Raw genomic sequence first — 15,383 nt, 5'->3', positions numbered from 1 at the left:
TATAAGATAAAAGTTGGAGAATTGAGAAATAGATACTTGACCTTAAATAAAATATCTCAAATAAATCAAGCAGTTTTTTCCCTGTGTAGCAGAACCTTTGTTGGTCTTGCAAAATATTTATGTTACGGTTACAAGGTTGCTTTAGTCCACATGAAGTTCTTTCTGAGGGATTCTGCACATCAGTCCCGTTTTCTTTGCAAGCAGGAAAATATAAAAAGGCATTCGGAGGGGGCAAAAACGTAGCAAGTAAAAGCCAAATCGATAGCGGAAATGTGGCATTTCGAGCCTGAAAGGTTTTGCTTCTTTTGGTTAAAAGCTTTTGACGACTCGAACATTCGCCTATATTCGTTAACCGTAAGTCAAACAAATCGTTTGCTAATTGGCTGTCATGTATTTTTGGCCTTCAAGCGCCACAGATGCCTGTGGTTCAATTTCAACAACTCGAATGCCAATGGTAAAGTTTTGAAAAGGCACAAGTTGAAAGGCCATCACTCATACGCACTGTTGGCAAGAGGAAGTGGCTTTGATTTCGCTGACTTTTGATGACGTTCAACGAGCTTGTTTTCACAACAGGTCATATTTAATTGGTTGGCCTCTATATATATATATTGGGTAGGGAGCTTAAAATTAAAACCCCCCCAGTAAATGCAATTTTCGTGTCAAAGCAATGTTTCCCTTTGGCCGGGGAAAATCTGGCTCATCAAAAAAGGGAAATGCACTAAGACTTATTTAAAAATAATATTCTCTAAAAAAAACACAAGCGTGGGTGACCAAAAAAGAGATTAACCAACAAAAATTCACAAAGAATATGAAGCAAATGAAGAGTGTGGTGTGTTGAAAAACTAGTGGGAAAAAACCGAAAAATCCCAGCTGTAAAAAATACCGCCAGACTGAGTACAAAATTAACATGAGAAAAACGTTATTTTTGGGGCGAGGGGAGGTTGAAAAAAACGCAGCTAGAAATTGCAATTTAATTAATGAAATGCATCGCAGACTGCGAAAATATGCGGGGCAGATAGGCGAGTGTAAAAAGAGGAGAGAGAGCCCGAATGCAAATAGCCGCAAAATTGGGGTCTGAGCTGGGGTAAAAAAAGGAAAGTGAAAATTGCACAGCCGACGCTCCAATGGGGGAAAATTACTAGAAAACCAAATTAACCAAATTAGCAAGCTGTAAATTCAGCTCCGCAGCCTTTTCTTCCTGCCGGCAGCTGCAGCGTAGAGCAAATTAATAAAGTTTCGCATTATTAGCGGAGTTTTTGCCCGGCGAGGCGTCTTTTGCTTCGGCATTTTCCATTTCCCATTTTCCATTCCCATTTTCACTCCAGTCGGGCCTGGTTCATTTCGTTTCTTTCATTTTCCCTCTTTTTCCTCTGGCCAAATTTAATTTTTCCTTGTAGTTTTAAGCAGGCCAAAGTTTACATTTTCTGTTCGAGTGTGTTATGGGCCTTAAGTAAGTTGCCCAAGTTGGATATTTTTCGCTCGGCGCTTAAATTATATGCTCAAGTTTGGCCAACAACTTTCGGGGCAATGCGAGCAAGTTTTGCTTAAATTTATCTACCGTTTCCCTTGTCGCTGAATGCGGCTATAGAGGAAATTTGTACGCACGCACAATTGCGGTGGAATAAGTAGTAGTCCTTGAGAAATCACTGAGGCGAATACTATTTATATTTAAGTATACACCTGGTTTGTTGAAAGAAAGTTTGGAATAGTGTAACCTGTTAGCTCGGCTCTAACATATTTGAAATTTCACATTACTTTAATTATGTACTTACTTTCAATTATGTATTAAGGTTAATCTGATGTATGTATATAATCCTAAATAACAAGGGCTATATAATTAAGCTACATTAATGTATCTCTAAATTAAACATTTATTTAATATATGCTACGTTACTTTTTAACTTTTTGTTTTTTTTTTTTAAGAAAGGATAATATGGAAACAAGAAAAATTATAAAAATAAATAATATAAATCGTGACTAGTGCCTTAAATATACAATTAGGAAAGGAAATAAATATCAAAAAAATATGTTTAAAAGTCTACCTTAATTTTAAAAGTTATTTATTTCTATTAAACCTAATAGCCTGAGTGATTCCAATATCCTTGACCGCATTAGTCGGTTATCCCTATTAACTTGACCGCAGCTGTGGATATGTATTCATGCATATATAGCAGCCACATTACGTTGACAATCCGCAAAGGGAAGAAGTGGCAAAAAACTAAAGCGAAAATGAACAACACCAGGCTATCCTGGTCGCAGGACCTGCACAACACACATATACTAACTGGTAGACAGGATGCTGGATTCACAACGCGTCGTATACGCAATTGACCTAATTTTACCCCTCGGAACCCGGGAACCCGGGACTCCAGAAACCCATGACTCTCGAAACCTCGGAACCCCGTTCCACCACAAGTTATTTCCTACTCGACGTCGCGGTAATGGTCGCCGTTTAGCTTTGGGTCCTGGTTTGCCGCCAGGATGCGGCCAGGATGTGTTGGGATGTGCGGCAGGATGTACAGCTCGCCGCCTCGCAGGATGCACTCTACCCAATATTGTATTTCCCACCTATATTTTTGACTTTTTTTTTTGTGTCGCTCGGCTATGAGCTTGTTTCAAAAATTCATGGCAGCCCTATAAGGGTACACCAGACCAACCATCCTGCACCCTGTGCAACCACTCAACCTCCTTCTAGTCGCAAAACATATAGTGCCATATCCACTACCTGACTGTATTTTAGTTTTATTTTTATACCCAGGCTTTACATAATTAAGTTCTTGTCGATGGCAAAGTTTTTGACATTTACTCATACGAACAGGCAACTTTTTGGCTGCCGAAAGTGCTGCACATGGTTGGAAATTAATTTCATGGCAACACGGCAAGGACACACAACTAACAAACAAACCAACGAGCAACACATGTTTTTAGAACGTGTTAATTAGTTGAATTTCTGAGATGAATTCGCAGCACACCTGTCAAATTAAGAGTGTACTCGAAGGGGAGGTGAGCAGGGCCCAAAAAATGGCAGCGTGAAAAGAACCTTGAACTAGTGGCAAATTGCTAACAAGGTCGGCGAAATGGAGACGGAAGTTTGCCACAGGTCTTGACTTAAATTAGTAAAGACCTTCCATTTCATACTGATAGAAGGGGAACTACACTGATACAGAAATGGAGAAGTAAAATAAATATCTGAATATTGAATTCAAAATTTCGGATTTAATATACGAACCAAATACAAAAAAGCGTGACCTAATTTAAAAGTATTTAAATAATCTTTAAAAATATTAGGTGTGAATTTTGTAATATTTATTTTATATTTTAGGTCATTACAAATAAAAACTTCATATTAAATTACAGATTTGAAATCTTTAAATTAACTATATTTGTTAAATTAAGAATTTGATATTTCAAAACATAGCAAAGTCAAAAACTTTTGATAGTTAACTTAATGATTTTAAGCTTAATGATTTACTTAGATATGCCAAACAATGTATCTAATATTTTCTACCTTGATTGATATTGTATCCATTTGTCACGAAATTTAAACTGCCTTGTATTGAATTTAATGTTCTTAAATTAAATTTATATATGAAATAAGAAATATTGAATTTAATATGCCGATGTTTATTCCATTTGTGTATGAGTGTAATCATCTTTTATTTTACAAAGTATTTAAATATTAATATGAAAATTGCTGGCAGGCACGGAAAAGTATTTTTGTTAATTACTAGGACACGGAGTATTTCCCAAGCGACCCAACACAAATTAACCAAATCGAAGGCCATAACTATAAAGTGTGCAAAAGCTGCAACTATTCAGAACTAATTGAATAGAAGCAGGGTCCCAAGTAAAATCGAAGCGAATTTATGCCCTAATCAAGCTTAATAACTCGAGGAAATTGCAGAGCTCCGCACAACTGCAAAGACTTTTATATTGATTTATAAATTTTACAGATTCCGCTGCCATCAGCAGCAAACAAACTTCCTTTGGGCAAACTTTCAGGGGCTTTCACATAATTCCGGGTGGGCCTACAACTATCTGTTTCTCAATAGTCCGCCATTAGACAACCAACCCTCCCCCCCTCCCAAGGTCGTTCTAATTGCATTTAATTAGCTGCCACGATGGCCTCATTTTCCTCGCATTTTCCGTTGACTAACGTTGAAAAGTTGACCGACATAAATTTCATTAATTAGTTGAAAATTTCGTCCGCCACTTTGTGAGCAACAATTTCTGTAGATTTGGTCATTTGCCGGCCGGACCTTTTCGGTGATTAAACAAATGTATTTATGACCTGCAGGCCAGCGGTTCAAAAAGCAGCACTTGTGTGTGAGAAAACTTGGCTGCTCAAGATCAACCTCTAAGTGGCGGCAGAATATGGAAACTTTTCCCCTAGCGAAACTTGGCCAACTTTAAGCGTCCTGCTTAAACAAACAAACTCGTCTAATGTTCCACTTTCCGTTTCTCCGACTTTCGCCACTTTCTTCTCGCCAGGATTTCCCGGACATAAAGCTCGGGGATTGAGGATTGGGGATTGGGGATTGAAAGGAAACTCGTTTGGCCATTGACAAATTCGGGACTGGGGGATAAATCAATTGAAAAATATTAATGAATTATTTATGAGATAAGATGGTGGGCAAATAAAACAGGAATAGGAAATAAAACAAGTCGGGCCAACGGCAATGCCAACGGGAAATCCCCCAGAGTGCAAGCCGCAAGAGGAAATAGCCGCAAAAAAAAATAGAAAATAAAAGAAAGATTGGAAAAGTGAGGGAAAAGCCAAGGAAAAACAAAGGAAAATGCCAGACCAAAACCAGAACCAAAACCAAAACCATTGCAGAAAAAGAACAAACTGTAGAAAAATTACGCTGGAGACTAATAAAACAAGATTATTGCGGTAGAACCGCAGACAATTGGCGGAGCAAAAAAAGGGGCAGTTGGGAGTAGAGGGGATTTAAGCCAAAACTAGACAATGAGCCCGGCCATAAATCAGCAGCCGCAGAACGCAGACAACTGCAGTCGGAAAATGGTGATGGTAGGGTGACGATGGGGTCAAGGGGTTGGGAAAACTCAGCTCATGCTCCTAGCAAACTCACACGCATTTAAGAAGTTTTCCCAGCATGATGATGCAGAAGATAATTATGCCAATATGGGTGAAACAATCCGAGCGGATGAGTGGCAGACGGGCGGCAGGCTTTTCCTGGAAAGCCCGGAAAACGTTCGTGTAAATATTAAATATTGACCCATGCGGAATGGGAAATGGCACCAGGGAAAGGATACTAATGCTGCCTAGAAATGTGTCTCTGGAATTCAATTTCGTTTGACACGTCCTCAAGCAAATGCAATGCATATCCCCAGCAGCTGAAGGCAATCAGTTTCCATCACTCAGAAAGAGATAAACACAAGATGGGGAAAACTGTCAAATATTTCTCCAACTGAAATTGTGTGAAATTCCAAATGGGTCCTTGTGTGCGTGGGAAAATGGTAAGGTACCTAGAATTGATGACAAAATTAATTATGAAATATTTGTAACTACAGAAGGTAATCATTTACCTAATTATCTAGTGTTGTACTTAAATTCTACAAATGCAATGAGGCTTGGAAACTTTTGAGCTGCAATTGATTAATTATCCCATATTGGAAAGTTACAAACTGTAGCGTACCTAATATTGATGACAAAATTAATTACTAAATATTTGTAACCATAGGAATATACTTTCTGTTGTAGGCAACAATTTACCTAATATCAAACGTTGTATTTAAATTCTACAAATGTAATAGAGCTTGTTAACTTTTGAACTGCAATTGTCAATTATAAAATATTGGTTAGGTACAAACGTATTATTAAGGGTACATAGGAAATATCAAATTTCATTTCGGTGCAAAAGATAATAGAAATTTCCCTATCCCATTATTGTATTTATTCATATTTTGTAGATTTAACTTTTAAATATATTTAAATTGGTTATATTTAAGAACAAAAATTTAAATTTCAATCACAAGGATAAATTGAAACAAAAAGCTGTTTTTATCTCCACATTCTTACATTTAACTCTAATTACAATTGCCTTGGTTACCACATTTATTTTTGCACAACAAAAAAATGTAAAATATTTATTAAACACTTAGCGCAATACAGCATAAAAATGTTTTAAAAAAGTATGTACATTAAATGCTAACCGCATTACAACAAATAACTTTCATATCACCGCCTGCAGCTAGAAAATTTCAAATTAACCACAAAATCCTGGAGAACTTTAAACATATGGAAACGAAACAAAACAAATAGCTTTTATATCACCAACAGCAACTAGAAAAAATTTCAAATTAACCGCAAAACCCTGGAAAACTTTAAGCATGTAGAAACGAAACAAAAAAAGGCACCACTCGTCAGAGGAATTTTATGCTGGAAAATTAATTATTTACAAATTGCTCAGCATGAACGCGAAACAAATGAATGGATCGTGTTATTGCTGTTATGGCTGCTGCAGATGTTGCTGCCACTCCCGTTGTGAGCAATTTTCTGCATTATGCATTAAATGCAATTTGAACTATTAAAAGCATACTTTTAGCACACTTTTGTGGGGGCTGAATGGACGGCGGCCATTTTAGCTATTTTCCACGCACGTAAACATAATTTGCATTGCTCTGAAATATTATGGCAGCAGCTAAAAGTATGCAATACAGCATTACCCCGCTTTTCCGCCGCTTTCCCTTTTTTAGCCATAAAAGCAGAGGCAAAAAGTTCAAGTAGTAGAGCAAACAGATAGGAAAGTGCAGAGCTCGAACAGAGATGTCCTTTTTATTAGGTCTAGCTATTTGGAAAAGCTATTTCTATTTAATTTTACCATAAATTAAAAAAAAAATTGAATAATTAGAATGGAACTAGGGTGCTACAGTAACGCGCTTCGGTCAAATTTCTATACCGAATACGGAGCTTTGTAAAATTATATTTTTGTAACATTTCGTTAAAAAATTTTATAAAATCCAACATATTGATTACCTTAATCTTATTTTTTTAAAGATTTTTTTTTTTAGATTTATTCATCTAAGCAAATACTGAGAGTTTTAAAATCATTTAATAAGATGTCCAAAAGTATGCAGTAAAAAAGTGGCATCTTTCAGAATTTATTATTGCATACTTTTAAACTTTCTGAAGGTTCCCTTAAAATATTGATTACCTTAATCCTATTTGAATAGAATTTTTTTAAGCCTTCAAGTAAATAAATCTTAACAAATACTGAGAGTTTTCAAATCATTTAATAAGATGTCCAAAAGTATGCCGTAAAAAAGTAGCATCTTTCAGAATTTCTTATTGCATACTTTTAAGCACATATATAAATGATTTGTAATCCCCATTTTTCAGCAGCTTTAGCTGTGTTCCATGCGAATTTCGCCTACAAAAATGTAGCCAGGTCAAAGGCCAAAAAAGTGGCAGATCCGCTGAAAGGGCAAGAGCACTTACCGTTATAGAATGGCCAGAGTAGCGATTGTTGTTGCTGCTGTTCCGATGGTTGTTTTTGCTGTATTATGCTAACAACTAACGCCATTATTATAATAACTGCTCGCGTCGTCGCCGCTGCCCTTGTTGTTGCTGCTGCTGCTGCTGCTGCTGCTGATGATGTTGCTGCTGGTACGCTACTGCTGCTTGTTGCTGCTGCTGCTGCTGTTGCTGTTGCTGCCGTTGATGTTGCTGCTGGGACGTCGACATCAGCAGCATGGCCTGGGCTACGCGATTCGATGACGTCGACGTCGTCGGCGCCGCTGCGACGCAAAAATCCGCATAAATTTATATTGCAAATTTGTTGCCCCTCCTGTTGCCGATGTTGCTGTTGGTCCTGCTCCTTCTGTTGCTGCTGCTGCTGCTCCTGCTGCTGCCTGTGTTGTTTAACAAGAACTATTGCCGCAGGCATCCAGCGAGATTTAATAGTTTTTGCCTGTCGTTGAGTTTTATTTGCCAGTTTTCAGCTGATTTTTCTTGTTGCTGCATTTAAGTGCTGATGTTGCTGCCGTTACTGGTGTTGCTGCTGCTAATGTTGCTGCTGCTGCTGTTGCTGTTGCTGCTTCTGCTGCCGCCGTCGTTGTCGGCTTTAGCAGCATAATGCGCCATTCGCTGTTGTTGCTATTATATTTTGTTTTATGCTTACTTAAACTTTTACTTTTTCGCTAGCCGTCGATGAAACATTTAATCACAAACTCACAGCAGCAATATTCGGCTGGCTTGCTGTTGCCGTTGGTGTTTTTATGACTCGGCTGCTGTTCTCGGTTTTATCTCAGTTCACTTTAAGTTTACCTTTAGTTTGCTTCAGTGCACAGGAAAAATAAGCAATGAAGCAATCACTTTCTGTTGTATCAACCCCGCAGCAACATGTTCGATTTGGAGGGGGGGAAAACAAAAAACTGGGTGGGAAGACCGATGAAGATATTCGGATCTAAAGGGTTCTCTGTGTGGCTTAAAGCTTCTTGAGTCTAAAATGCTTGGCCATTTAATGCTTATACTATTTTTTCCTGCCCCTTGCAGCAATCAAGATATCCCTTTCCTGTGTGGATTTATGGAAGCCCCGAAGGCAACATGTCTCTGATTGTTAGGTAAAAGCAAGAAAAAATGTGGGAAATACTATTTTGATTTGCTTTTTTAGGTACACTGTTTAAAAACGTAGTCCAAGGATTTCATATTCACTTTAAATATTTTGTATTAGGCTTTTCATTTATTGCGGTTTTTATTTACTTTATATATGAAAATATTTAATTAAGCAATTGTAATACACTTAAAGATTTGAGTGTTTTAATTGAATGTTTAATAAATATGTAAAATATAATATAATATATAATATGACTAACATCAAAACTAATATTTTCTACCTTGATTTAAATATTTTCAGATTTAGTCGTGCAAATTTCTATGTTTAGTATGGAATAATATGTGTTTGTACTTAGTTCAAATATTTAAATCGTCTATTTAATTCAATATGCAGTTATTTAATTGTACTATTCCATTTCCTTATCAGTGTATCTAGAATCTTAACTGCTATGTATTTTAATTGTTAGTGCTATGACGCACTTAAATATTTGTAAATATTTGTTTGTTCTTCTAAACAAAAATATTGCACAGTAAGCAAAAAGCTTAAAATGCCTGGCATGCTTGGATGGTCAAAACAGCAGTATTAAATAAATGTTAATAAAACTTGCTGAATGTGTTTATATATAATTTAATGTGTGGTTTGGTAAAGACCCCGCAGCAATTTTGTATATTTAAGTTGAAACTGTTTCAGAGCTGAATAGTAGAGAGCTTTATGGCACTATTTGTACAACTAATCCAGACACCTCAGCAACTACGCTTGCACTAAAATTTCCAATCATTTTGGTGGCTAGCTTAAAAAGCTAGTCCAAAGGAGCCAATATTTTGGTGTGTCCTTTTTTTTTAAGCTGCCGCCTGTTGCTCAGCACGTCAACACTTTTACTTTCGATGATGGCAAAGTTGCTGTTTGGCCATTTTAGCTGCCACTTTCCCTGCACTCCAGTTGACTCCACTTTGCCCCCAGGAGCACCTCTCCCACGTCCTTCGACAGTTTGTTTCACCATTTCTCTGTGGCAGGGTCCTTTTGCCAGTTTCCTTTTGCACACCCGTTTACGTGGCCATTTCTATCTCTTGAACAACTGATCCCCCCCCCCCACCTTTCCCGCAGGCTCTCTTGGCCATTTGCTGTTAGTCTAATTTAATTGCATTCGTGGCTCGTTTTGTTACGTATACGCAGGGTGAGCCGCCGGCAGGGTGAGGTTGGAGGTTGAATTCCATTGAGGTTGCAGCTTTGCAGTTTGTGTTGTGCAGCAACGCCCTGACCTGTCCATGTCCTTGCTGCTCTGCATTCCTTTGTCAATGCCCTTAATCCTTATCAGTTGCCAACAAAACGAAACAAAACGAAATAATACAAAAAAATTGGCAAAACAAACAAAGCAAAAAAAAACGTATAACAAACACAGAGGTCTTGGCTTATTTTCCCATTGACCCTGTTTGCTCCTGTATCCTCTCACTTTCACTTTTATTCGACTGCAAGGTAAATGATTTATTATCGAATGGTCGCCGAACGGCGATGGCGGTCTGTGTGGCCATTCTTTAAACAAACCATCGTAATTAATGATACAGAAAATGAAATTCAACACACACAAAACTTCGCCACAGATTTATTGCCTTGCACTTGAACCGAACAATAAATAAATAGTTCTAGGATTTGGAGGCGGGGCAGGAAATGAATGTCTCTGGGTTATCCGCTGATTAGCCAAGTGTGTGTTGTGTTGGCAAGTGTAATTATAATGGCTAGCGCTTAGACTGAAATTGCTGGGATTAATGGGAAACTAAGCTGGAGGTAAGAAAATGGGAGTACCTGAGATTTGCTAAAGAGGATGACAGAAATACTGCTAAAAAAAGAAGGTAAGAAAACTTAGAACCTCACAGCTATCACATATAACTATAGATATTTAATTTACATTTAATACAAAGTATATCACTCTTCCCAAGTTCTATGACCAATTACAAATTATAGTTTAATTTGTACTTTCCTTGTATTTAAATTTACCATTTACCTACCACCAATCTTATGATTTCAATAAAAAATACTTCAAGTTTTCTTTAGCACACTTTTTTCTGCAAAAAGTTTTCTTCAAGGTCTAAAATAAAAATTAAACACCCGTAAACTTCATTAATTTTTATAAAGTATAAATCCAGGAAGGGGCAAAATAAAACAATTAAAAAGTTTCCCAACGAAAGGATTAAACTTTGATCTATACGATATACTCTAAAAATAATATTTAAGAACTCATTAAGTTTCCTCTTGATAAAGTAAATTTGTTCTATGAAGTTTAAGGGTAGATATTAAATATTTATTTAAAAAGAATTTGTAACCTCAATGAAAAAGCGGCAAAAAGGAAGCACAACTTTTAAATGACAAAGAGGAAGCATCAGCCGGAAATAATTTGCCCCCCTTCTTAAACCAAATCACCCATTCTTTTTTTTTGGGTCCCTGATATAAACCACCGCACGTAAAATGAACTTTAATCAAGCGACTCCACCTGCCGGGGGATTCCCCACAGGAAACCCCGGCGAACCAATCAATAAAATGCCCTTTAATAATGTCGAAAAGAAGACCCGTCCGGGCAGTCATAAAAAAGCGTTCCAAAAACGATATGAAATATGCTTCATAAAGATTAAAACCTGTTCTTTCTTCTTGGCCCTGCGGTAACAGATGCAGCCGGAATGTTCCAGGACACATATGTATGTATGTGAGTAGCAGGAGCAGGACGAGTAGAGAGTAGACGTGAGTCCTGGCAACATTTTATTATCCTGGCATGCCAGCATAGACCACAAAGTGAGGCCAACAGCTTGGGGAGGCCACCTATGAGCTTTGCTCTTGCCATCATCTAAGTCCCCTCTGTACACAAAGGAAAAATATCTATCATATCTATTTCCAAAATAATATATATAATATATTAGATTATTACCTAAGCCATGATACTATCATATTGCTGGGGAATTTACCAAACAAATTCGATAACAAAAAGTATATTATACCTCATACATCGGGTTCTTTCCAGCCATTACCCTAATGGCATTTAATTAATGATTTAATTTAACATGTTAAATATACAATTTACCTCACTTGACCACAAAACAAAACACAATTAAAAAAGCTGTACGCAATTAAATAAAAATGAAAGCATCCTGTAGAGCACTTAATTACTTGTTGAACTTTTATATGGTTTTTTTTGCAAACATGGCTTAAAACAAGTGCAATAATGCTTTATATAGTATGTAAAATTATCCCTAACCTATTCCTTTTTCCTTTGGTGTATATCTAAAGCTAAGCGGCTTGGTCGCAGATCCCAAATGTTGCAAGATGTGGGGATACAAGGAGCTTGGGGCAGGATGTCTGCCAATAAGCCTTATTCTACAAGATTTCATCTGCTGGCCTGCGTGTATGTATTTGTATGTATCTGTGTGTCTAGGCTTTTCACAGGCGCGTGTTTATGAATTATTAGCATAAACAATCACACAGAATCGCACAAGTACTTGGCGCACTAAGCCCCCCTATATGAATTCTGATTAAATGTAATGCGCTCGAAGCGCATTCAAAGTTGCCATTGAATTATTGATGCTCCCTTTTGGGCCAGCCACGGTCATTAGCCAGCTAGCCAAAAAGTGGCCACCTGGATGCTCGGGAAACCCCATCTGAAGCGGAAACTGAAACTCAAAATGCCACCCAAACAGCCGACAATGGTGTTCATTATTCAGGATATGTCCTTGGGCGGGCGTTAAGCTTTCAATGTGATTAGGTGACCCAGGACCTCGGCTTGTACACATACATATATACCTAGGTATATTTGTGTGGATTCACACTCCATTAGAGTTGAAAATGTTGCCCGAATTCTGGCTAAAATTCTTCGGCTTAAATTCATGCGGTTTGCATAGCCAGACCTTAAGGATGGAACTTTTTTTTTTGGAGCCGCCCCAGGCCGCGGGGGATAAAAAGACGATTTCCCTTTTTGCATTATTTATTCGACCCTTGACAGCCTTTTCATATATATTTGATACATTTTTATGCCTTTCCTCACATTGAAGAATTTTAATTTTCGGCGCGCCGAAGGATGAAGACGGCAAAGTTTTTGGGGCAAGAGGGCGGATTAAAACCCATCGAAGGAGAGCCCGAGTGTCCTTGCTGCGTTTGATTGATTGCTTGACAGCCAGAACAAAAGTCCTTGCCAACAAAGTCAGGTGAATAGTCAGGTGTCAATCGTAAGTCGGGCCAAAAAACAAGGACACAGCCAACCAAAAACCAGTCGGGACACCTTTTTCCGACTTTGCCAAGATGTATGGCCTGGTAAATGAGATTTCTTGTTTTGTTTTCCACGCCGTTTTTAATTATCTTATGAGTCAAGAGAGCCTTAAAATGACATTATTGCCAGGCGATTCGTTGACTGTGTAATTGCAGAAGTGTGTTTAAAATGTGTCTAATTAAAAAGGAAAATTCGAGGTTGACTCGTGTTTCGTGGAAATGCCTATTTTTAGAGCCCCAAGGGGTTTCCCATTTCACTGCAAATGTGGTGGCCCTTTAAGGGGCGAATTTAATTAGGATTTATGCAACTACAGTTGCTGCTAGCGAACGAGCAACTTTTTAAAAGCCGGCTAATCCAGTGGCAGCAAAAGCGCGAACAACTCTTTGGACCCTCAAAACCAGAAACACACAACTCGCCCCAACCAAACCAAACCAAACCAAACAAAAACCAGTGCGGAACAAACTCGAGCACTTTCCTGCACTTGTACATGGCCCAAAGAGCTGGCATTAAAGCCATCATCAGGGCGCTGGATTGCATGTTTGGGCCACATTTCGGTCTAGGCCTAAAACACACATTTACACGGCAAAAAAAAATATATAAATGGTATATCTAATTAGGCATCTCAATGATTTGTTTGATTTTTACTGCGATTGAATAAACAGCATGGTAATTTCCCTAGCTAATTTAATCAGTTCATGTGAAAGTCCTCATTAGTTTTAGCCAGCAAGATTTTATTAGATTTATTTCTCTTTAGCATTTATATAAATACCATAAATTCATTGGTAAAACAAAAAAACAGGCTGGGATTTAGAAGAGTTATTAGCCAATATTAAACAAATATTTTGTAATTAAATTTATGAGGTTTAAGTAATATTGTTCGTTTGAGTATGTAGTGAATAGAGTAGCATTAGTATTAGTTTTAGAAATATTAATTTAATAATTGGGCTTACAAAGCTTTAAAAATTAATGATTTAATGGCAACTGATATACATGGGTCTTTAAAAATGTATAATACTATATAATTCTAAAGTGCCTACGAAATATTTCAAAAAGCCTTTTCTTTTTATTTTAAGCCATGATAACTTTCCACAGCTGTACTTCAAAAATAGCCTTAGTTATCCCACTTACTTCACAATAAATTATATTTGCTATTATTTTTCCGTGTGCCTTATCTATCTCATATAAAAAAAAAATCGGGTGAAATTGCTTGACGATTTTCGCGTCATTTTTGCGACCTCACTTGGGGCATAAAAGCAGGACCTGCCCGCTCTTCTATTTGCACGCCTGGCTGAGCATAAATCACACGAAGGACGAAGGACGAAAGGAGGTGTGTGTGTTCAGTGTTCAATGTTCAATGCTCAATGTTCGATGTTTGCTTTTGCTTTCGAGTGGGAACCCGGCACATTTGGCTGCATACTTTGCGGCGCCAAAGGGCTGGTTGCAATTGACAGTTTATTTATTCATTTTGACAGTTTTATGGACACGCACGAGCGAGTAAGCGATTAGGGGGCTTAATTTCATGGTTAATCCGTTACAAATGTCAACTGTCAATTGGCTGGTTTTGTTTTTAGCCCAGAAAATAAACCCATGCCCGCCCCACGCATTTAAACATGCCTAATTGCAGTTGCATGTTAAGAGTACATATTAAGTATGCAAAATCCTAGTTTTATGCGGCTGACATTTGACACACAGTTGGTTATTGTTATTGTTATCTGCTGTTTGTTGTTTGTTGTTTGTTAGTTGTTATTGTTTTTTCCTGTTTGCTGATTGACAATGACGTTCCATGTCGCCTGCTAAATGATTGGCAGAAGGAGCGGGAAATGTCCTCGGCAATGTTTGTCGGTTGCGATGTGAAAAACCACACACACTCTTTGCACACACACACACACACACAATTGATGACAATCGACACTGTTCATGAATATTTAAATTTCTATTGTTGTTTTCCTTTATTCACTCCGCGGGGTACAATTGAAAAGCCCCTTTTTCCGGGCGAATCTTCTCGCCGCTCGTTAACGCACTTCAAAATTACGCCTTTTCCTGCGTTGGAAAACAGCAGGGAAAACACGGAAAACGCGGAAAACCGCCTGACCCACTCGATTTACCGTTGTGCGCGAAAAAGACTCGAGGTCGCGAGTGTGTGGCACTTCCGCAGCCCCTGGTTGCCGTCACAATACTGAGATCGGCGGCCTGAACTATGGCGGCTATAGGCGAAGGCGAAGGTAAAAGCGAAGGCTTCCGAGTCACGTAGAAAAAAAGGACGACTGCGACAACAATACGAACAGTCCGCGATGTTGGCCAACACACACACACACACAGGCAATCAGCTACGCACACACTCACAGGTCGGAAAAGCTCGCAAGGACCCCAAATCGCCGCACTCCGAATGTGTGTTAAAGCTTCGCAGAGACTGGGGAAATGATTTCCCCCGAACATCCTGTCTGCCTAATGTCAAAGGATTAACACAGATATATCTCAAGCATTTTAGAAACTCAAAAAGATCTTATACTAATCTTAAAGAATTTAAATACTGTCATTTTTTTTAAGAATCACAAATT

At 38.0% G+C, this 15,383-nt stretch overlaps 1 protein-coding gene across 3 annotated transcripts in view; it reads right to left on the bottom strand.

Moving 5' to 3' along the window:
* The window catches only part of LOC119546480, a 55,060-nt gene extending 40,051 nt beyond the window's left edge, over positions 1-15,009 (bottom strand). Inside the window, exons 1-2 of one of the 3 annotated variants that reach the window (XM_037852770.1) lie at positions 14,931-15,009; positions 7,463-8,300 (exon numbers count right to left, since the gene is read on the bottom strand). In XM_037852770.1, coding sequence (XP_037708698.1) covers positions 7,463-7,910 — 448 coding nt within the window. In that variant the 5' untranslated portion in view covers positions 7,911-8,300; positions 14,931-15,009. Of the gene's footprint in view, positions 1-7,462; positions 8,301-13,953; positions 14,896-14,930 lie in introns of those variants that run through there. The other 2 variants (XM_037852772.1, XM_037852771.1) reach the window with 2 other exon arrangements.
* Between the last annotated feature and the right edge of the window lie 374 nt (positions 15,010-15,383).

Source organism: Drosophila subpulchrella, chromosome 2L (assembly GCF_014743375.2).
Source record: "Drosophila subpulchrella strain 33 F10 #4 breed RU33 chromosome 2L, RU_Dsub_v1.1 Primary Assembly, whole genome shotgun sequence".
Lineage (NCBI taxonomy): Eukaryota > Metazoa > Arthropoda > Insecta > Diptera > Drosophilidae > Drosophila > Drosophila subpulchrella.
Note: the sequence above shows the minus strand (reverse complement) of the source record. Positions and strands in the feature narration are given on the sequence as shown.